The 23,914-nt window shown below is 47.3% G+C and overlaps 1 protein-coding gene across 12 annotated transcripts in view; it reads right to left on the bottom strand.

The window, feature by feature from the left end:
* Jakmip3 (Janus kinase and microtubule interacting protein 3) overlaps positions 1 to 23,914 on the bottom strand; it is a 133,610-nt gene that overhangs the window by 64,947 nt on the left and 44,749 nt on the right. For all 12 annotated transcript variants that reach the window (XM_026781171.1, XM_026781174.1, XM_026781170.1 and 9 more), the window contains exon 2: positions 14,612 to 14,855. In XM_026781171.1, the coding sequence (XP_026636972.1) occupies positions 14,612 to 14,746 (135 nt within the window). In that variant the 5' untranslated portion in view covers positions 14,747 to 14,855. The remainder of the gene's footprint in view (positions 1 to 14,611; positions 14,856 to 23,914) is intronic.

Genomic DNA, 23,914 nt, shown 5'->3' with positions numbered 1-23,914 from the left:
TCCCCCATCTTCTATTTCTTCTCCTTATAGTCTTTGGGGAGACTCTTGCTAGAGCCATCTTCTAGGCTCCCACTTTCCTTGCCCGTCACCACCAAACAGCTGCAAAGCTGCCCACTCCACCTGCACGGCAGGCTTTTCCCTGCTGAGCTTATCCTCGGTCCAAGCCTACTTAAAGGGCTCCTCCAACTTACACCAGTGCCATGATCTTGAGACAAAACTTTTAACACAGGGGTCTTTGGGGATAGTTAAGATCCAAACGGTTCCTGATTTGTCTCTGTGGCTGCCTTTCCTCCTTTCCCACCAGAGGCAACTTTCCGGGGCTATTGGCTGCTGCTTCCCCATAGGACAGGCATGTGACACTGACTCACAGTTGGCACCGGGGCTGGCGACCCTATTGTCCTCTCACAGACTGTCCCTCCTGCACACTGGACAGTAGGCAGCCATCCGGCAATGTGGGTTTCTGTTTTGCTGAATAGACCATTACTGGAAACTAAAACAAATAGGCAAATGGCTCCCCACCCCCACCTGCCCATTTAATGTGTGCCTCCTCCTCTTCCAGTTTTAATCAAATCCCAGATATGAGAAAAAAAAATCTGGGGTTTGTTTGGTTTGAGATTTTTGAGACAGGCTCTCACACTGTAGCTGAGGTTGGCCTGGAGCTAGCACTAAGCAGTCCAAGCTAGCCTTGAACTCACAGAGATCTTCCTCCTTCTGCCTCATTCCAAAGGTGATGAGGTCACAGGTGTGAGCCACCACATAGTGTCTCTGAATTATCTGAAGAAAGTGCTTCTCTTCCTCCTTGGTTCCTTTGGATGATTCCAGAACATTCTGTGTGCTTAAAGGAAGGAAGAATGAATGGCTGGGTGGGGCAGGAATAGCCAGTTTCTCCTGGGGGTTAGGACCCGAGGGTGCGTCAAGTCCAGAGTGGGACATGGTAGGTCAGAACCAACACCAGTATCTATGGACCCAGGAGCACAGAGGAGTCTCCCAGGAGCCTGGCTCTGTTCTCTCAGCAAATACATCATCATATCTCATGAAAGCTTCCCAAATGGGAAAGAGCAAAGAGAAATGAGTACATCCTGTGTCACAGAGAAGATTATGGAGAGCAGAGAGCAGTGTGAGCCAAACAGCCCGAAGTGGGGTGAAGCTCTACCCCACCTTTAAGCTGTTGGAGACAGGGGTTTACTTCTGCCCAGGGCCTGAGACTTTGCCATGGAGAAAAGACTACCCGTGCCTCATGTGTGGAACGCTTGGTTATCATCCAGCCAATCACCAGAAGCCCTCTATCTCCTACCCCAACCAAAGCACCCACAGTGCTCAGGCTGGGCCACTAGCTTCCAACAAAGCATGTGGCAGAGTGGGACACCCATCCCAGGATAGTCATGAAAGCTGAGCAGAAGTTAGCCCCTGGAGGATCCTGGGAGACTCCTCCGTGCCCTGGAGAAATGCCAGTAGGCAACTTCAAGGCTCAACAGGAAGGGTAACTAGCTCTCCTGAAATTCTGGGAAGCTGGCTAAAGACAGATATGCCAGGGAAGGGTGAGGGTGTGGGAGGGACAAATCATCTTGGCTCACAGTGTCAGGGGTTTAAGTCCACGGTCACTTGGCTCCATTGATTCTAGGCCTGTGTGTGTGGAGGAAGAGCACCATAGTTGCAGAGAGACAGGTGGGGGAGCAGAGTGAATGACCTCACAGTGGACAGAAGTCCATGCTGGCCAGTTTCTGCCTTCCACTTTTGTTTCTCTGTGCCTCCTGCTCAAAGGCTACTGGGAAATGCCATCCACATTCAGATTCACAGTCAGTTTTTTTTCTTAGCTGCTGTTCCTCATTCCCCCTGGCTCTGGACACCCTCACAGACACGCCCCCAGAGGTGTGCTTTACTGATACAGGCGTCCCTTCGTCTAGCCAAGTTCATAATCATTTTAATCATCACAGGACTGGACTCCCACAGAAACCTGCAGCCGGCAGAGACTGGCATCAGGGGTGTTAAACTGTGAGAAAAGCTACAGCCTTCTCAGACATAGGGCAGCCACCAATGCCTGCCAGGGTCTGCTCCGGGTTCTCATACCATGACTTTTCCTTTCCTGCTGGTTCTTCTGGCCTTCCAGAGAGATCCAAACCATGGAATGGGAGGGAGGTTACTTCAATCAGGGCTGGGGGGGAGGGTGGGGGAACTTCCTTCAGCTGCTGTTTGGTTGTGGTGAAAAAGCAAGATAAACAATTGATTCTTTCCTCTAACTACTCAGTTGTGTGATAATAAACTGGCTCCCTGCCAACCATGGAGTACCAACTGTTTCCTGAGACACATAGGGATTCAAGCATACTTGATGGGCCTCAGTTCTTTGTAAATCTCATCTTCAGTGAGGCTTGGAGTGTTGGCCCCTTTTGTGGCCAGCGAATGCCTTTTGGGGAGGCTCTTGAATCCTCTTATTGAGAGCCAAGTAGTTTCCCAGATTGGAATGTGGCAGAGTCCAGGTTTGTTTGGCTTGTCTCCAGTTGCTCTGAGTGCTTTTCATTTCCATAGAAAGTGATGTCTCAAGGTCACAGTCAAGGTTCCAGGACTGCTCATTCCTACTGGGTAGGTTACTGATATATGTATGTATGTATGCATGTATGCATATATGTGTGTGTGTGTATGTAAGTATCACATGCACATACACCTTACAAGTCCACATCAACATTAAGTTCAAAGTCAGGCCCACAGAACTTCTGCCTAGCCCCCTACTTACAGCGGAATCTCTGTTCTTTCACAATGAGCACTTTTGTTCTCAAGGAAATCAGGAGGTGATGTCACCACTCGTTCCCCATACCTACATTATATAGACAACTGTTTCAGGACTCAGTTGATTTGGCACTGACACCACTGGGTGTGATAACCACGAATGAATGGCTGGTGCTCTTGCACTTCCCGTACGCCCACATTGTGCGGTTGCACCCTCACCATATGGCCAACACCACGGCCATTCTAACACTCTCCCTTCGTTCTTTATCCCCCCCCCCCCGGTTTCCCTAAGCACATGTCACAGGTGGCTTCTATGACGCCACCTTCACTGGGGTCTAACTCACAGAGGGGCTCTGGATCCCATGCACATAGCCCAGTTGTGTCCCTGTCCACTTCAGGGTCTGAAGAAGCCTTAGGAGCAGCTGCAGGAATGATGCCACCTGAATTCTTGCAAGATGTCCCCTCCGTACCAGATGCAGACTTTGTCAGACACAAGCCCCCCCAGGGTACGCTCACTGCTCATTCTTCTCTGCATCCGTAGTTGCTCTATTATCCCTCATCATTGCGAAGTCTCCTTTGCTTCACAGACAGTGTGCATTGGCACCTGAAGTTTCTTTCGTGTTACCAGCACACACTCTGGGGTGGCTGGTCTGGGTCTTGCTTTCGTGGATGCTCTTTGAACAAGCAGTTTCCTTTGCAAAACCTTTTTTTGTGTCTCAAAAGTTAAGAAAGCTCACTACCCTTGCAGAGAACCCAGGCTGGAGTCCTAGCACCACAATGAAGCTCACCACTGCCTGTACCTCCAGCTCCAGGAGAACCCAATACCCTCTTTTGGTCTCCACTGGCTCTTGTATGTCTGTGGTGCATATAAGCTCATACAAACACATGCACACACACAAAATTAATATTACAATTTAATTACATTTATTTACTTCTTTGTTTGGGCAGGAGACACGTGCTATGTTCCAAGTGTGAAGGTTAAATTGACAGTTTGTAGGAATTAGTTCTGTCTTTCCACCATGTGGGTTCCAGGGACCAAACTCGGGTTGCCAGTCTTAGTGGCAAGTGCTCTTACCCCTCTGAGCCATCTCAGTAGCCCTTGCTTCCTCTTAAGACATAGCCACATTCTTCTTAAGTATCGTGTTTCTGTATTCTGCCTTTATGTCTCCATCATCTTCAGGAACCCTCACTGCCCTTACATTAGAGTAACATAGCTCATCTTCAGTATTTACCTGCTTTCTTTTAAGACTTTTCCCTCCCACTTTGTTTATATTTTTTCCCAGTCTCTCCTTCAATTCCTCATAAGATATTATTTGCTGGGCTCATATGCTCATGTTCCTTCTAGATCTACATTTATAAAATTTCACTTCTAATTCATGTGTACATCAGCTGTGTATTTTTTTTCTAACTTGGACTATGTACTGTCTTACCTACTTTTTTTGTTTTTTGGTTTTGTTTTTTGTTTTGATGTTTTTTTCAGGTCCATTGTACATAACCTTCGTAGCTTCTTCTGCATGAGCGTTTCTGTGGTGCCATTTCTCTGTTTCTTACTCACGTTCTCTCCCTACAGTAACTTGATGCGATCTCAGATTCTCCAGTGGTGATTTGACATTGAACACACACCCCCACTCTCAACCCTGCCTCACATTTCCCCCCTAGACGGTTGTGTCCTGCACCACACAGAGTGCTCTGGAATTTTCTCCCTTACTTCCCCACAGTGTGGCAGCAGCTGCAAGCCATGTAACCACCTCCTATGTGTATGTATGTAGATGTATAATTTGTCTTCATACATGTATTATGAATATATGTATGTATATACACACTAACACATATAATTTCATGGCAGAGTCTCAGCCAGGTAACCCAGGCTGGCCCTCTTGCCTCAGGGTACCAATATTATCAGCAGTTATCACCATACCTATTTTTTTTAAAAAACACATTTAAAAGATGCTTGGCTCACACAGTAGAGCCCTTTCCCGGTAGCAGGGTCTGCTAGGCTTCCTTGGTGCTTTACACGTATGACCACCTCTCCCCATGTGTCTGGTGCTGCCCGTGTTCTCACTCGGCTCAGCTCAGCATCCCAGCATGGCTGGCCAGGAAACAGGCTCATCTCCAGAGAGACAACCACCATGGTCCTCAAGCCTTCTCTCCTGGGGAGCAAACTACACAGGACACAGAGACTCAAAGTCTGCAAGGCCCCAGCGGCAGGGTGGCGGCTGAGGAAGTGATGGGAGGCTAGGAATGCAGGTTTTGCCATGAAGGTCACAGACCAGCCCCATCTGATATTAAATGTTCCTAAATTAAACTTCTCAGAAATGAGCACCGGTAATGCTTCATTGTGGACCTTCCTTGCCCTCTTCCCCATTCAAAATGTTCACTGTAACCAGCTATTGAAAAATCACATGAAAACCACTTTCATTTTAAAACCAAAAGAGCTTCTTAACATCCCATCATGTTTACAAGCCTGTCCTCTTACTGCTGAACTTGTACACCATCGCTCATGCTTCCTTGTTTTAATTTTTTTATTTTTATTTATGTATGTGTGCACGTACCTATGTGCCTGTGTGTGAGTCCTGGCAGGTGCTAGAAGAGGTCCCTAGATTCCCCGGAACTGGAGTTACAGGCAGTTGTAAGCTACCTAACATGGGTGCTGGGAACCGAACCCTAGTCCCCTAGAAGAGCAGTAAGTTCTCTTAACCACTGAGCATACCTCCATTCCCATCCATAGGATTTTTTTCTGCTTACAGATACTGAAGCTGTGATACTCCAAACTACAACCCAATCACCGCAGAACCCTTAAACAGAAACTTTGGTCCTTCTGTAAACAGTGAACTTTGGCCTGGCTGGATGTTTCAGCAGACTGCAATATAACAGGCGTTGTCTCTTGGAGCCAAGCAGTTGAGCCTTGGCCAATTACAGAAGCCAAACTTTCACGGAGACTGTGAAGTTATGCCCCAAACATGACCGCTACACTGCTGGTCTCCTAGCATCTCCTGTCTCTGTTTACAAACGCAGCCACTAGATGCAACTTAGCTCAGCTTCTGGAGTTTTTAATCCAGTTATCTGTCTTACATGGGAAGGATGAAATGGTAGCATCATGCTCTGTACTCATATCTGCTTAAATAAGTCACCGGGGCACCTACTGTCCAGGTTAGCCATTTCCTACCCATTAGTGCACATTGATCCTCCCAGATTAGAGCCCAGGGACTGTAGGTCAGTGGTTCGTTTTGACTCCCTGAGACTTACAGCCTTGGGAGAAAACGTACCCACCCACCATCCACCCACAAAAGTAAGAAAATAGCCCTGGCAGTGGCACCAGGATTTACCCCTACTGCATGTACTGGCTTTTTGGGAACCTATTCTCTTTAGATGATACCTTGCTCAGCCTGGATACAGTAGGGAGGGCCTTGAATCTTCCCCAAAGCAATGTGCCTTGCCCTCTCTAAGGATTGGATGGGGGTAGAGTGGGAGGGTGTGTGGAGAGAATGGGAAGAGAGGAAGGAGTGGGAACTTGGATTGGTATGTGTAATGAAAAAAAAAAGATGTTTGGGTTCTTTTAAAAATAAATTTAAAAAAGGGGAAAAAAAGGAAAAAATAGCCAAGCAATTTTCAGAACACCAGCACTGGCTCGTGACCTTTGACTTCATCAGTTGTCAGCACACTGCCTCTGCCCCATACTGTGGACTGCTACATCTTAGGCTCCTTTCAGAAGGAAGGGGAGGCTGAGACTCACTCACCTTAGAAATGTCTCCTTAAGGAGCTGGAGAGAGGGTGGGTCCGTGGTTAAGAGCGCTAGCTAATCTTCCAGGGGATGCAGGTTGAATTCTCAGGACCCATATGGTTACTCACAATGGTCTATAACTTTCCAGGGTATCTGATACCCTATTTTGACCTCTGTGGGCTCTACATGCATGTAGTGCATACAATGTATGCAGGCATAATACTCAAACACATAAAAACAAGTCTATAAATAAATGTCTCCTAAGCAGTAGGTAGTTACAGCAACACACTGCTCCATGGACTCGAGAGGCAGCATCATGGAAGGCTTGGCAAGATGCTGTTCACAACAGTGGACCTCTGAGCCAAAAGTGCAGTGCAGGCTGCAGGGGTCCTGGGTCAGACATGGTGCTGGGATTCACTTGGGACGATCACTTCCCACCTGAGGGGATTCCGTACCCCCAGGAACCCACATCTCCTCCTGCAGGGGCCTCTAGCACAGTTGTTTAGAGATGCAACAGCCATCTGTATTCATGTTATGAAAGTAGTTAGGGCTCTCAAGTTAACAACACTGCAGAGCCCTGTAGACAGCTTGACTGCTGTGAGGTTTTTAAATTAGACAGATGACAGGGTGTGACCCTACCCCTTAGCTCAAAAGAGACGCTTAATTAGCCACTGGCCACTTTTTTGTTTTGCTGGAAAGTACATGTTCTCTGAATATTTTTGTGAAAATTGTCGGCAAGCCTTCAACTATGAGTGCTCTGGAATCCAAGGTCATCTTTACCAGTCAGCTCTCTGAGGGCTGATTTCTTTATAAGAACAGACACCAAACAACGCACACACCTGAACCCACATGCCACGTCTGTGCCCATGGTCTGTCTGTTTTCATCTCACCAGAGATAGTTGGAAGATAATCAAAAGAACTGGCAGCAAAGCTTTGTCTTGGAAAGGCCCAAATGAACAACAGGAATTGCTGAGGCCTTCATCTGGCCATTAGCTGGGGAGGAGTTCAGCTGTCTCTCTGATCAGTGTGTGTGTGTGTGTGTGTGTGTGTGTGTGTCCTTAGGTGACCTCTGTTCATCAGAACAGTCCCAGAACCTCCCCAACTAAGCTGTAGGATGATTCAGAGCTGTGTTCTGTGATTAGCTGATGGTTCTAATTTGGACAGATTGGCACGTGGCGTGTCTAAGAACTGTCTATTGGGCTGGAGCACCACTCATAATGTTTTTGCACACCTGCTTGTTGGGGGTAGGTCCCCTCACTAGGGGCATGTCCCCTCACTAGGGGCATGTTTCCTCACTGGCTTCTGGCTCTCTCACATCCTGACAAAATGTGTGTTGTTAAAGATTGGTTGAATGCATGTGATGAGAGACAAGAAATTCAAATGTGAACAAGTCAACTAGACTTCTGTGTCATTAGGAATGAACATGCTAGGATGTATCAAGGTGATCAAATGCCTGTGGATACATGCTAAGACACATGTTCAGGACCTCTGTGCCTGTGGATACATGCTAAGACACACGCTCAGGACCTCTGTGCTGCAGCCAGTTAGAAATTCCAAAGGGCTAAATAAACAGAACCAGTTCTGTTCATAAACCCAAATGCCCAGTGTTATAAAGTCGGCTTTCCCCAAAATGCCCTATAGATTCAATGCAACCCAATCCACAGGGGTCCTAAGGAAGCAGAAATTAACAAGTACATTCTAAAATTTGTATGAAAATACAAAGATCCAGGACTCCCTAAAGCAGCGTTTAAGAAAAAGAGCCAAACAAGAACATGCCCACTCCAGAATCACATCCTGCCATGAAAGAGTTAGGAACTGAACTAGCCACAGACAGGCACAGAGAAAACAGACCCCTGGAACACAATGACAGGGGCTAGCTAGTGATTAAATGACACTTCTCTTGGGAGTGATGGCTAATCTAGATGTATCTTCCTTGCAGTAATACCAAAGGCAAGAGGATAAACAGAAAAAAAAAAACAAAAACAAAAAAAACAGAGAACCAGGCTCAAACTTAGGCCACTACTGCACTGTCAAAGCCAAGCAAGATTGCAGAGTCACATGACCTGAGGCTTCACTCGGGAGGACAAAAGATGCCGCCACAGTGCTGCCCCTGCAAGGACACAAGTGTCGCCTGCTGGCTCTGAACATGTGCTGTGGTGCAAGGCAAAAGGTCATGTCTTTATCACCAGGATCTTTCTAGGCGTTGTAGGCTGGCCTGGAACTTCCCATCTTCCTGCCTCCCCATCCCAAGTGCTGAGGTCATATATGGGTGTCCTCCATGCTGTGTTATAGCCTTTAAAAAATAAATACGTGGATAGAAGAAAAGGAAGGGGAATTATATAACTATATTATAACCCCCAAAAATAAAACAATGTTTTAAAAATAAGTAAATATGTAGCACCATAACTATTCCACATCCCAGGGAAGACTCAGTCACTACTTGCATGAGGTACAAATGTCAACTCTAGGAGAGTTTTGGATATGTGGAAGGCAAAATAGAGGATTTCTGGGAGATTTCTAGGCTTGGAGGATGACTCAGCAAGCTCAACACTGCTACAAAAAACCAGAGGGTGGATAACATAAATGTGGGGTAGGCATGGCAACCACTCATAATCCTACTGCTTAGAATTACAGAGGATCCCTGGAGCAACAGGCAAGTTAGATAGCTAGACTAACCTCATCAGTGAACTCTGGGTTCAAGTGAGAGAGACTGCCTATTCAATATCAGAGGCAGAGAGCAAATGAAAAAGATGCTTGCATCAATCTCGGTCCTATATACAGGTGAACACACATGCATGCATGCAAACCCACACATATGCTCCACAAGTGCATGCATGCATGCACACCACATCAGAGAGAGAGAGAGAGAGAGAGAGAGAGAGAGAAAGAGAGAGAGAGAGAGAACTTCTATTAGAAATCATAGGAAAGTGTCTCTATGATTCTGGAAAGGTTCTTCTGAACAAACAAGTTCAAGAGGAATCTGCACAGACATCCAGCCTGTGCTTCCTAGGCCCCCTCAACCATACAGCATCTGTATCTCCATCAGCAAACACTCATTCCCAGTGAGGTCCCAAAGCCCCAAAGCAGCACACCGAGATTGGTACCCGACACATTTGTGCACATCTCTGAATATATTCTCCTACAGACATTCTCAGGAAACACTGTAATGAAAACCCACCAGCATCTTTCACATCCTGGTACCTGCTAAGGAGTCACCAGCAAAGCAGGGGACCTGCTCCACTGTCTTCAGCAGCTTCTAAGAGTGTTAGCCCAAGCAGCCACCCAGGGACTTGAGAACTCATGACAGGCTAACACAATGTGGCATACAGACACTTGCTTTTATTTGTGTTCCTTGAGGAAACCCCCTTGGAGCTTCTGGTCACTGTCTATGGTCCCCTGAGCTGGATTAGTGACGTCTTAAAGGGAGAAGCTTAATTTGCTAAAATCAGGTCAAGACCATTAGTGGGCTATGAATCTGGGTGACAAACGCTTTGAGATGAGGTGTGTGCAGTGTTGCGATCACAAGGCAGACACATTCTTCCTGTAGGTCATGCTAACATCAACAAAAAAAAGTGTGAAGGTCGCAGTCTCAGAACCCAGCTACGGGGCTGGAGAGATGGCTCAGCAGTTAGGAACAGTGGCTGCTCGTCCAGAAGACTGGAATACAATTCCTAGCACCCACATGGTGGCTCACAGTCATCCTTAACTCTAGCTCCACGACTTCCAAGGGTACCAAATCATGCATGTGATGCAGACATACATGCAGACAAAACACCCAGACACATAAAATACTTAATTAAAAGAAAAACCTAGCCACATTGCATTGTTGGATCCAGAGACCCAAAGGCTTTTTGTCTGTTTCATTATGAAGACTGAAGAAAATAGGACAATCAAATAGGGCTGCAGAGAGAGATGAGGGATAGAGAGGATTACACCCAGGTCGCTGAGAGTGTGCGTTTGTCTGATGTATGTACAGGACAAGGCTAGCCCCTGTCAGGGTCAGGGAAGCCAGGTGGCCTACTCCATGCAGAAAGAGCCATGGCTCTGGGCAATAAGGAGAATCCTATTTTTTTGAGCCTCAGCTATCTCCAAAGCTCCTTGTGGGAATATTTTTCCCAGTCCACGAGCACAGAAACATTAGTACCCAGAATAGTATGTGTATGTTTCTCCAGGGAAACACTAGCAGGTTCCCTCTTTTTAAGTGCAAGACCTTTTAGCATCAAGTGCTGTGAAAATACAGCCACCTGGGGCTGTGTCGACAAAAGCACGGGAGCAGCCATGACTGAGTGCGATAAACGGAAGGCAGGCTCGAGTTATGTGCTTGTCAGGCACATAACTTAAAAATAAAGACCCAGGGCTGGAGAAATGGCTCAGAGGTTAAGAGAACTGACTGCTGTTCCGGAGGTCCTGAGTTCAATTCCCAGCAACCACACGATGGCTCACACCCATCTATAATGAGAGCTGGTGCCCAGAACACTATATACATAATAAATAAATTAAAAACAAAAAATAAAACAAAACAAAACCCAAACACCCAAAGAAAGTTGTAGCACCATGTGGCTTTGCTGGTGCTTGTCTTCCTTCACTGCCAACCACCTGAAAGCTCCACACTTAGCACTGAGTGCCCTTCTTCCTATATAGTCTCAAATTGACATCTCCCAACACCTGGCAACTCCCACATCAGCCCACACTAGGCCGAGTGCTCCCTAAGGAATGGCAGAAGTACTGAGATGTCCAGCTGACAAGTCTCCACCTGGATGTTTTGGCGGGTCTCCCAGGTACCTGCCAAACCACAGCTCTCGATCCCCTACAAACCCCTCACCCAGACTTCCCTCTGTGCTTTAGGTCAAAACTTGGGGACTCTCCTGTGTGCACCTCACCCTCATACTCACACCTCTGCCTGGGTCTGTGCAGGGCATAGGGTACCGATCAGCTGCCATCCTCTCCATCCTCCCAGCTCCTCAAGCTGCCTCCCCAGCTCCTCCCACGGTAGCCTGCTGGTGTTTTGGACTATCTGTCAATGTGTGGTCAGCCCCCTGGATCTGAGGTAATAGGAACTATTCAAAACTGAACATTGTATCTGTCCCGAACAGAAACAGATTCTCCCTAAGCAAAACAGTGTATCAGTCATTCTCAGAACCAGACAATGCTGCCTAAACCCTGGGGCTTACATGCAAGGCATACATAGATTTATCGAGTTTTATGATATGCAGTTTTTGCTCATATAGACACACAATGACTTAATTGTTGGGGAAAAACCTTAAATATGTCTTTATGATCATCTCTCAGCATGTAATGATCAAATTAGTATAACTTTAGATGCAGTCTGATAGACTGTTCATTTTTAAAACATCCATTTGAGCCAGATGGTGGTGGAGCACGCCTTTAATCCCAGCACTCAGGAGGCAGAGGCAGGTGGATCTCTATGAGTTTGAGACCAGCCTGGTCTACAGAGAGAGTTCAGAACTTCCAGGGCTGTCACACAGAGAAACCGTGTCTTGAAAAACCACAAGTGAGTGGTGGCCTGGTATGGTGGCTCACCTCTTTAATCCCAGAATTTGGGAAGAGGAGGGAGGTGGATCATAGTGAGTTTCAGGCTACCAGCCCTATCTACATAGTGAGTTCCAAGCCAGCCAGGACTACACAGTGAGATTATGTCTTTAAAAGACAAAAAAGTGGTTAGGTAGTGGTGGTGCATGCCACTAATCCCAGCACTCGGGAGGCAGAGGCAGGTGGATCTCTGTGAGCTCAAGGCCAGCCTGGTCTACAAAATGAGTTCCAGGATAGCCAGAGTGACACACAGAGAAACCCTGCCTTGAAAAAAAAAAAAAAAAAAAAGAGGCACATCCCAACAGGCAGCCTGTCTTAGTGTTCTGCTGCTTGTGAAGCGGCACCATGACTACAACAACTCTTACTTTTTGCTTGTTTGCTTGTTTGTTTGTTCTTGGTCTTTCAAGACAGGGTTGTTTGTTTTTTTTTTTTCCTGTGTAGCCCTGGCTATCCTGGAACTTGCTCTATAGACCAGGCTGGACTGGAACTCACAGAGATCTGCCTGCCTCTGCCTCCCAAGGTGTGCACAGCCACCACTCAGCTAACCACAGCAACCCTTATAAAAGAAAAACATTTGATTGAGCTTGATTACGGTTTCATTGTCCTCATGGCAGGGAGCATGGTGGCACACAGGCAGACATGGCATGGGAGTAGCTGAGGGTTCTACATCCAGATCCACAGGCAGCAGGAAGAGCAGAACCACTGAGCCTTGCTTGGGCTCTTGAAACCTCAAAGCCCCCCCTCCCCCCAGTGACATACTTCCTCCAACAAGACCTCATCTCCCTGGTGACCAAGAATTCAAATCCATGAGCCTATGAAGGCCATTCTTATTCAAACTACCACACAGTCCAAATATAAAGAGGTCTGGGGCAAAGCAGAGTTGCCTGCCTTCCTTTACTTCTTGGTGAGCGTATTTATTCCTCTTCTGCCATTCTCCACTGACCTCAATGTCCAGTTTCTTCAATCTTCCCACATAGACTGAATGCCAGTGACACCCAAGGAACTTCCGGGCCTTCCATACATTAGGACTGCCAAGAGAGGCACCTGACTTCATAGACCTTACAGGTTCTCCAGTGTGCAGAGAGCAGACAGCCATTAATGAACTACCCAGTCTCCACTGTGTGAGCTAGTGCGGGGGGAGGGGGTCCAGTTTGATTTGGTGCCCTTCTGTTCTTCAGTGACAAGCCTTAATGCACTCATTGCTCCACAAGAAGCCAGCTGCTGGCTAAGTCTAAGATGCTCAACTTTAAGCTGCTGCAGTTGCTGGGTTCCTTCCACACTTGACCCTGGCATTGCAGAGTAAGAAATCACTGCTGCAGGACATCAGGGCACAAAGAATGCCCAGGCAATGAAAGGAGCCCCCACTAGGTATTAAGCCAGGATCACAACTGAGACATGGGGGTGGCTAGGTCTAAACCGAGGTCATGTTACCCAGTGGAAGTGATTTCGTGTAACCTGTAACTGTGCCTTTTTGTCAGTGGGCCTGAATCTTGGTCTTCCCGTGGGGTTGTGAAGGCTCAGGCTTATAATGCAGTGACCCTTAAATACAGTTCCTCATGTTGTGGTGACCCCCAACCATAAAATCATTTCCTTGCTACTGCATAACTGTAATTTTGCTACTCTTATGAATTGTAATGTAAATCCTGACATGCACAATATCTGATTATGTGTTCCCTCTGAAACAGCTATTCCACCCTCAGAGGGGTCACAATCCACAGGCTGAGGACTGTTGGAGTCATGGGCCCTAACGTTGCAAGTACCTGTTCTGTTAGCTGTCTTGTGCATATGAGCGACAGGGCTGCTGGAACTTAGAAGCCGCTGAAATGCTATAAGCAGGCGAAGGTATCATCAGGATGTCGTGAGATGGTTGTGTTTTGACAAGCTACATGTAAAACACATGTGTTGCCATTGCAGCAGGCTGGTGATAGAGAAGCTGAGGTCGTGACAGAAATCATCTACTTGGTGATCTCTGTGGCCCCAAATTCTTTAGATGGAAAGAGTGTTGTTGTCACAGGAGAACAGAAGGCACCGCTACTGCTGGGTCCCTAGCAAGTCATTTCTCCTATCTGCAAGATGCTTTGGAGGAGGGTAAACAAAAAGCCTGCGGCTTCAAGTGTGGTCACAGGTGTGGTTCAGCCACAGTAAGAGGCTCTCAACTCCTGACCGATCTTTTCCTGCCTGCACACAGAGCGTGGTTTATTTTTCAGTGCACGGCCAGTGCCGGCACAAGGCTGGTTTCACAAAGCGGTTGTGGAATCCTGACTGTATCTGTACTCACACCAATTTATCTTGTTCAGGTCAAGTCCACTACAGATACTTCGTGGGAAACACAGTGTTGACCCCAGGACTGTGCCATCTGACAAGGCCCTGGTGGACCCACAGCATACGCCCTCTGTGGGAGGGATGTCTCATTGGTTAGGGGTCCCTCCATGCCCTCCCAAGGGGTTTTAGACTCCCAACTCTCTCTGCCTGTCATTCTCTTCCCCAAAGATACCCACCAGGATAAAGGAGCGGGCATCTGTGCAGAGACCTGGCCACATCCTCCTTTATTTAAGACCATTTGGCTCCAGGGGCAGGAGCTCAGGGCGGGGAACCTGGGGCAGAGGCTTAAGCGCCCACCTTGCTTTTCTCCTGCTGTAGCTCAATCTGGATATCCGTGAGCTTGGCTCGTAGCTCCTCGTTGGCAGCCTGCAATGCAGCGAGTGCCTCCGCTTTGTCTCCCTTGGCCCGGCTGCCCGCGCCCTTCTTTGACATGGTGAGGCTGGATGGCCAGAAAAACGCCCAGGGGCAGCTGCTCCGTCTGGGCCAGGGTATCCACGCCAAGCTCTTGGCAGGTGTCGCTCCGCTACATTTTCTCACTCACCTAGAGGAAAAGCACACTCCCAGTGAGCAGGCTGTATATGGCTGACCGCTACAGTAGCCCCTCGGTCATGCACCTTCAGCCTAGAACTCAGGGCCTTGGTGTTGGGATGGGGGCACAGTCGGTTCCTCATCCACTCTCATCCCAGAGCTGAGGATGTTGTTCTGACTGTGCTTGCTGAAGACCAACGCTGGTCAGAGAGGCATCTGCCGTGGACAGTGACCTCACACAGGGACTCTGTGCATTGGACAGGCTAGTCCTTTGCTCCCTTAAGAAGAGATTGGTATGCAACTCCAGTGTTTCATATGTGGGTGTGAGACCCATGATGACAACAGTGAGTGCAAACCATGAGCTAAGGAACAGATGGTAGAGGGGGCTGGAGAGATGGCTCAGTGTTTAAGAGCACTGACTGTCTTTCCAGAGGACCAGGGTTCAAGTCGCAGGACCCACATGGCAGCTCACAAGCTGTGTGTAACTCTGGTTCCAGGGGACCTGACGTCTTCATGCAGGCCAAACAAACACCAATGTACACAAAACAAAAACAAAGCAAGAATAGATGGAGTAGTGGCCACAACACAGGGTCATCCCAGGGATCCACAAACTTCATCCAGGAAACACAGGGGTTCGGGGGGGGAGGAATGAAGAGGAGGGGAGAGGAGGGAAATAAGAGAAGGGGAGGGGAGGAGAGGGAAATGAAGGAAAGGGGGCACACAGATCTCAATGAGTATTTGAACTTCCATGTAGAAGTAGGGTACCAGCTCACCAAGGAAGAACCCACAAACCCTGGCTGAGCTCCCTGGGGCACTAGATCCCAGCTTAGCCCTGGGCAGCTATCTGCTGCCCTTCCCTCTGGAAATGGAGGCCTTGGGTGTGAATTCCCTGTTGCTACGCAAATAGCTGTGACTCCTCCCAGTTGCCTGTCCATCACCCATGTCTAGGATCTGGGAGCCACCTAGGCTGATCTCTTAAATGGGCTCAAGTTTACTGTTTGAACCATTGGTTAGAAACACAAGCAGCTTACAAAAGGGACTGAGCAAAATGGCTGGTTGCATGCAAGTATCCAGAAAGTCTGGGTTAGGGAGCTCTTGTGGATGGTGGACTCACTCACTATCTGGCAAGGACTCCCCGGGCCTTGGTCTAGATCAGTGGTTTTCAACCTTATAATGCAGTGACCCTTAAATACAGTTCCTCATGTTATGGTGACCCCCAACCATAAAATTATTTCCTTGCTACTGCATAACTATAATTTTGCTACTCTTATGAATTGTAATATAAATCCTGACATGCACAATATCTGACTATGTGTCCCCTCTGAAACAGCTGTTCACCCTCAGAGGGGTCACAATCCACAGGTTGAGAACTGTTGGAGCTATGGGCCCCTAACGTTGCTTCACTAACCTCTGTGAGCAAGGTATAGTCTTTTCTCCAGCTTCTGGGCCTCCATACCCTGCAAAGCCTGTTGCCCATCCTGCTCACATCCCAGCAGGGCAATTCTGTACCAGCTTCCAGCCAAGGGTATCAGACAGCCCAGAACCATTACATAAGATTCCTGTTTTAATTTATCCCCCTCCCTCCACCCATTACCTCATCAGCTCCCAGAAAGGTTCAGGGCCCCCGTGGGACCACCATGGCCATGCCAAAGCACCGACATTTACCTAGTGTCTTCAGGAGCTTTTTAAAACTTATTTTAAGATGAAACTACTTGCCGGGCAGTGATGGTGTTGCATACCTTTAATCCTGGAACTCAGGAGGCAGAAGCAGGCAGAGCTATGTGAGCTCAACACCAGCCTGGCCTACAAAGAGAGTTCTAGGACAGCCAGAACTGTTAAACAGAGAAATCTGTCTTCAAAAAACAAAAACAAAAAACAAAACCAACAAAACAAAAAAAACCCCCAACTAAACAAACAGCAAACAAAATGAAACCAATTTCTGTAGGTATTACACACCTTTAATCCCAGCACTCAGAAGGCAGAAACAAGCAGATCTCTCTAGGTTTAAGGTCAGCTTGGTTTACACATCAAGCCCTAGGACAGCCAAGACTACATGGTGAGTCCCTGTTTCAAACAAACAAAAAGCAGAAAAAGAAAAATCTATAGGCCTTGCCTTGATAAAGCCGTGTCACTAGTCACACACATAGAGAGAGGTAACCAACTTCAAGAGGAAACAAGGAAGGCACATGGGGAGTGTGCCAGGGTTGTTTCCAGAAGCCCGGTGCTCACAGCCCAAGATGCTATGCTGATGAGACAGTGCAGGCCCACGTGGTCTGAGAAGGGCCATCTTGAGCCACCACTGGGGGAGCTCTGCCAAACTCTGCCTGCCTGAAGGAGCACTGGGCGGCAGAAGTCAGCAGCAGGCTACAATAGAGCAAGGGTTTCCATAGGATGGAACCCAGAAATGCAAAGACCTGGAGACTAAGGATGTCCTTAGCTTCATGTCACCTCAGCCCTAGTCACAAATGCAGGAGAGTGAAGAGGCGAGTCACAGGGAGCTAGGCAGTCCTGAAATGTGCACTCAATGCAGGAGGCCACAGAGCAGGGACAGCCAAGGGACAGTCACTTCAAGTGGCTCTGGTTAAGCATCTGTAACTTGTTCCGTTTGTAGCAGAATTAGCACAAAATTATTGGTTATGGAGACAGAGGGGGGATGCCTGGGGTTTAAAAGCACTGGCAGCTTTTCAAGAGGAACCAGGTTCAAGTCCCAGCCCTGAAATGTCAGCTCACAGTCATCTGTAACTCCAGTTTCAGGGGATCCAATGCCCTCATCTGGCTTCCTCATGCACCATACACAACCATTGCATACAGAGATATATGCAGAAAAATACTCATACACATATAATAAAAACAAATCTTTAAAAGAATACGCCGAGTATCTTAAATGTTTGCTAAAGTGTGCTTGACCATTAGTGAAATAAAGAGCCCTAGACATTCTCCCCAGGTCTTAAGGAAAACCTGGGCTCGATCCCAGGACTTCTCAGCTCCCAGGCAAGTACCGTTTTGCTGTCAGCACTGAGCAGAACTGAATTTTTCATGCTTTCTTTGGTGAAGTCATTAAATTAATAGCTCCATATACCATCTTTTATTTTGGGGTCTCCACGGAAGTAATAAATTTTCTTCCCAAGACCAGGGTAGAAGGTTTGGGCTGACCTCTGCCAGTCTCTCTGGGATGAGATACAGCAGGCGGCACAGCTTTATGGTTGATGAATGCACCCCTGGGGTGGGTTAATCACCACTGTAAACCGCAGGGTGCTCACTGGAGGCCCGTGTGGGGAAGACTACCCTCCCCTCTCTGTCCCAGCTTGCCAGCAGGTTTAGTTAATGTTTAGCTCTGATATGTGTTTTGATGTCACTGTGTGACCTAAAGGACATGGAGAGGTCAGAGCAAGTCTTCAGCATCCAGCACCATTTGGAGCACTGTACCCTTCCTGGTCTGTCCCTTAATTCATGCTCTGTCTGGACGGTGACTCATAGCCTTGCAGTCTTTAAAGCAGATTTGACCAGAGGCCTGAGCCAGGCCAATGACTCATGATGATGAACAATTGTAAGAAGATTGGACCAAAGGCTAAAACCGTGTGATGTAGCCGGCCACACTACAGCTTCCATGATGAGATTTCTTCTCTCCTTTGTTTTCTGTTGTTGTTGTGTTTTGCTTTTTCTTTTAAATTTTATTTTTTGGGGGGAGACTGCAAGGGCAGATGCGAGGGAACAGGAAGATAAGTGGGATTGGAATGCATGATGTGAAATCTACAAGGAATCAGTAGAAGTTAAAAGGATTGTTTTTTTTTTTTTAAAAAAAAAACAGGCTCGGATTTTCTGATTAACTTGTTTATGGGGAAGAGATTATGACTCTGACAATTCATTTCCATGGAAACCTAAAGTGACATTGAGGGAGGCAGGTGACAATGGTCCACCAAATTTGGGATCTGAGAGAGCAACTAGGAGGAGAGAGAAAAGAGCCACGGGCCATAGAGCCAGCATTTCCGTGCCAGGCAGGATGCACCTGGTGATCCAGCAAGCCCTGCTGCCCACAGAGGGAGTGGGGAGGGCAGCAGAATCCACACCGGAGTTTCCTCCAGGGTTGCAGACCAGGTGAGGCTCACAGGAGTCAAACAGATACACCTCAACCGCTAAAGTCCTGTAAACAGAGCCGTCACTCAGAGGGGCAAACCAATGCTGGCTACCAGAGATGAGGATCCAACCCGGAAGCCAGAGGGAGAACCTTCCGCAGGTGGAACAGGGAGTGGAGGCTAGCAAGGGGGGACTGTTGGAAGAGGTGCACCTCTGGAACACAGACTGGCACTGAATGCTGACGGGAAGCCGGGTGCTGAGGGAGCAGGACTTTGGTAGAAGGCATAGGAGAGTGAACAGCAACTTAGAGCAAAGCTGAGGTCTGACTAGATGTCCAGAGTTTCCCCCAGCTCTGCTGACTACAGCCATTGTTAATCCAAGAGAGAGCCTTTGACTAAAAGCATAGTGCCCGGAGTCCTATGTGGGGTACAGTATCACAGGAGAAGCAGGCAGTGCACTGAAGGACATCCAGGCAAGTCTGACTGCAGGTGTGTTTCCTTGAAGCTAGAGGCAGAGGCCCCAATAGAAGCAGAGATATGCAGTCACTCTGTGGCAGCCCCCTCGCTGGCCAGGTACAGGAATGACTCCAGGGTGGCACGTCAGTCACTGTGTGTCCAACAAGACAGCACCCCGAGTGCCAGACCTAGCACCAGGCTCCCACGCAAGCCTCTAAATCCCCACACCTGCCCATTGTCTTATGTTTGGAATGAGAAGAGACCTCAGCTGAGTAACTGGGAAGACCACTCCTTCTCTTAGGAATTCTGCATTGGCTTCCGGCACTGAGGGGAGCCCAGCTGGGCAGCCTGACCTCTGTATGCCGCTGCTCAGTGGATGGCTCTCGTGGACATCCAAAGGCCCCGGCAAGAGGCAATAATAAGCCAGCCACCAAAGCGAGGCTTTTCTCCAAAGCCATTGACGCAAAGCCGCATGGCTTTAACTTCCTTCAGCCTCCTCAGACAGAGAGAACACAGCCAGGCACCTGCTTAAGCTGCCCCAACCAGGAAGAAACTTCCTCTTTGGTCTGTAAGACTGGACACCAAGTCACGATTCTTCTGAGTAACCTCCCTTGTCCCTTCTGTCCTGCATTCAACTTCACGAACGCTACTGTGCTATGTTGTCATTCCACAATTTACAGGAAGTAACGTATCATCAACTTGACAAGAACAACAAAATGTTCTGTTTGAGTACTGTCAAAGCCATCAGGAGGAAGTTGACTGACTTCTCCTGACATGTTGTCCTTCAGCTGTGACAATCGATGAGACAGCTAGCTGCAGGTGCGATGGAACGTGTGAAAGCGTGCTTTGCGTGACGAGCTGACAGCAGCCCTTGGAAACAGGCGTGACGGCTGTCAGTGTACCGGCTGAAAGATAGAATTAGCCAAGGTTTGGGTTGTGGCCTCATTTCCAACCACAATACAAAGAAATCACTTGTTGATTTCTTTGATCGTTTATATTTGTATATATTGATCATTTATAGGCCCCTGGGAGAAATGAAGATTGCAGAAAACAAGGTGGGAATGGGTGGAGAGAAGAACCCTTCCAATAAGAAAAAGCTTTAGCTCCTGTCTGGGGTCTCTGTGAGGCACTCACAACCCAGCCAGACAAGCCACACCCACTACAAGGTTATGACTGACAGGAGTTGGGTAAAGTTTTTAGTTTGAGATCGTTTTTGTGCTAGTTAGTTTCTGTCACTTGACACAAAGTAGAGTCATCTGAGAAGAGGGAACCTCAGTTGAGGAAATGATATTGTCACTTTTTTTTTTTTTTTTAGTTTTTCAGAGACAGGGTTTCTCTGTAGCTTTGGAGCCTGTCCTGGCACTAGCTCTTGTAGACCAGGCTGGCCTTGAACTCACAGAGATTCACCTGCCTCTGCCTCCCGAGTCCTGGGATTAAAGGCGTGCGCCACCACCGCCCGGCCTTGTCCTACCTTTTTTGCTTTTCTTTTTTTAGCCACTTCAGTAGGTAAAGCTGCAGTACAGTTATTTGAATTTCTCTAACAACTCAGGTGTGTTTGCACAGCTTTCTTGGCAGCAGCTCACCCAATGAGAAATCTGCTATAGGCTGCCATTCCCTGCTCCCATGGTAGAGAGCTCCTGCTGTTCCCCCATGGCTATATAATCATTTATCCATTCACTGATGGCCTCTTCAACTCCCCCTCTGGAATCTTTGAGGCAAAAGGAAAATCGGGAGTTCCCTGCTATGTGTTCTTGGGGTCACCAGGACCCTACTCAGCTCCCTCTGTTCCCCTTCAGAGTTTCCTTGTACTGATTTTACAGTCCAAAGACTGTACTAACAGAAGGGAAAACACACATTTTGGCTGCATCTTCCCAGATATACAATCTTGCTGTAGCTTTTTAATCAAAGAGAGATCTTGGGCTTACACCTACCAGTATTTTATTTACGCAGTAGGTGTGATTTAAAATTCTCCAGTGCTCTTCCCAAAGTGGAAGGTAGATATTAATGACCACAGAGCCCACCATCCAGTGGGAAGAAACAGAGTTCCCCTTGGATTCCAGGGAATTGTCATCTCCAGAGTGTGTTGCAAAGCTGCAAGCTGTGCAAGTCTATATTGTATGACATTTCATTCTTTTGGCTTTTTGAGGGGGCTGCCACCCAGCTCCCAAATAAATCACACACGGATACTTATTCTTAGTTATGAATTCCTGGCCTTAGCTTGGCTTGTTTCTTGCCAGCTTTTCTTAACCTAAACTAACCTGACTACCCTTTGCCTCTGGGCTTTTATCTTTCTCTATTTCTGTATACCTTTCTTTGCTTCTTTCTCCGTGGCTTGCTGTATAGCTAGGTAGCTGGGTAGCTGGGTGGCTGGCCCCTGGTATCCTCCTCTCCTTGATCTCTTGCTCCTTACTCTCTTGTTCCTATTCTCTTCGTCTCAGAGTTCTCCTTGTATTTATACTCTGCCTGCTAGATCTGCCTCTCCATGTTTCTGCCTTGCTATTGGCCATGCAGCTCTTTATTAGGACCATCAGGCGGTTTAGACAGGGAAAGAATCACAGATTCACAGAATTAAACAAATGCAGCATAAACAAAAGTAACACACCTTAAAATAATATTCCCTAATAGTTTTTAATTGGTCTAGTTACTTTATTTGGGACATAAGGATTAGCAGCAACGGAGCTGGCAAGATGGCACATAGAGTCACTTGATGCCAAGCCTCACAAGCTGGGGTCCATTCTTAGAACTCCCCTGGCAAAAGAAAACTCCCAGCTCTGCAAGCTGTCCTCTGACCTTCGCATGCACACAAAGAAATTAAATGTAAGACAAATTTGTTAACCACTATGCCATAGAAACCAGCAAAATTAATGTTTATAAAAACAGCATATAGACACTTGTTGCTGAGTCTAGCAACTTGAACTTAATTCCCCTGGACCCACATGGTAGGGGGAGAGAACTGACTCCTACAAGTTGTCTTCTGACTGCCACATGCACACCATGACAGGTGTGTTCCTACGTGTGTACACGCAGGCACAGGCACACACGTGAGCTAACCCCCCCCACACACACCACAATAAATAAATAAATGTACATTTTCTAGCAGGTAAAGATTATTACCACCAAGCCTGATGACCCAAGTGTGATCCTGGAGACCCAGTTGGCAGAAGGAGAGAACTGACTTTCACAAGTTGTCCTATGACGTCCATATATGTGCCATGGCACATGGATGCATGTGCACAGACAAAATAAATGAAGGAGAAAACGGGCAGCTACAGTTGTTTTATGCAATGAACACATGTTGTGGACTATTACTTTAACTATGTAAAGGTGTGTTACATTTGTTTACGTTGCAGAATATTTAACTGTGTAAAGGTGTGTTACACTTGTTTATGTTGCAGACTATCACTTTAACTGTGTAAAGGTGTGTTACACTGGTTTAGGCTGCATTTGTTTAATTATATAAAGATGAGTTGCTGTTTTATCTTGCCTGCTTAAGGCACCTGATTGATCTAATAAAAAGCTGAATGGTCAATAGCTAGGCCATAGAGGGATAGGCGGGACCAGCAGGCAGAGAGAATATGTAGGAGGAGGAATCTAGGCTGGAGAGAATGAGAGAGTGGGAAGAGAGAGAAAGAGAGAGAACAAGGGAGGAGATGCCCAGGGCCAATCAGGCAAGCAGCTACCAGCCAGACAGACATGGAATAGGACAAACAGAATAAAAGAAAAGTAGAAAGCTCCGAGGCAAAACGTAGATGAAGAAAAGCAAGTTAATTTAAGTTATAAGAGCTAGTAGGACAAGCACAAGTTAAGGCCGAGCATTCATAATTAATAGGAAGTCTCTATGTCATGATTTGGGAGCTGGTTGGTGGCCCAAAAGAAAGCCTGCAACAAACCCAGACATTATGAAGTTTTTTAGAATAACAGGCTAGGCTTCCACTCAGCTCAGGACCTTCAGAAGGTCTTGGGAAGAAAGAGACTCCACCATCCAGACTGAAAGCCACAGCCACCATGAACCAGAGCACTATGGCCCTAACTGACTTACGGAGATGGCTGGGTGAGATGAGGTGGACAGGGGTGGGCAGATGGGTGGATAAAGGCAAGCCCACACTTCCTCCTTCCTGGAGACTTCTATCTGAAGTTACATCAATTCTTTCTACTTCTCCTGAAGTTTTACTGGGTCTAGATGAGGATCTAACCATTCAAGAGAGATTTTACATATTTTTTTGGTTTTGTTTTTATTTTGTTTGTTTTTTTTTTCAAGCAGGTTTTCTCTGTGTTGCTTTGGTGTCTGTCCTGGAACTAGTTTTTGTAGACTAGGATGGCCTTGAACTCAGAGATCCACCTGTCCCTGCCTCCCAAGTGCTGGGATTAAAGGTGTGTACCACCACCTGGTTGATATTTTATATTTTATTACCCCAAAACAAGTATCTGGCATGTGTCACCTTGCCCTTCTCCATCTTTGTTGAGGATGATGTGCCATATCCTACTCCATCTTTGTTGTGGGTGATGTGATGCCCTGTGCCCTATCCTACTCCATCTTTGTTGA

Source organism: Microtus ochrogaster, chromosome 8 (genome assembly GCF_000317375.1).
Source record: "Microtus ochrogaster isolate Prairie Vole_2 chromosome 8, MicOch1.0, whole genome shotgun sequence".
In the NCBI taxonomy this organism is placed as follows: Eukaryota; Metazoa; Chordata; class Mammalia; order Rodentia; family Cricetidae; genus Microtus; species Microtus ochrogaster.
This window is presented reverse-complemented; position numbering and strand designations above follow the sequence as displayed.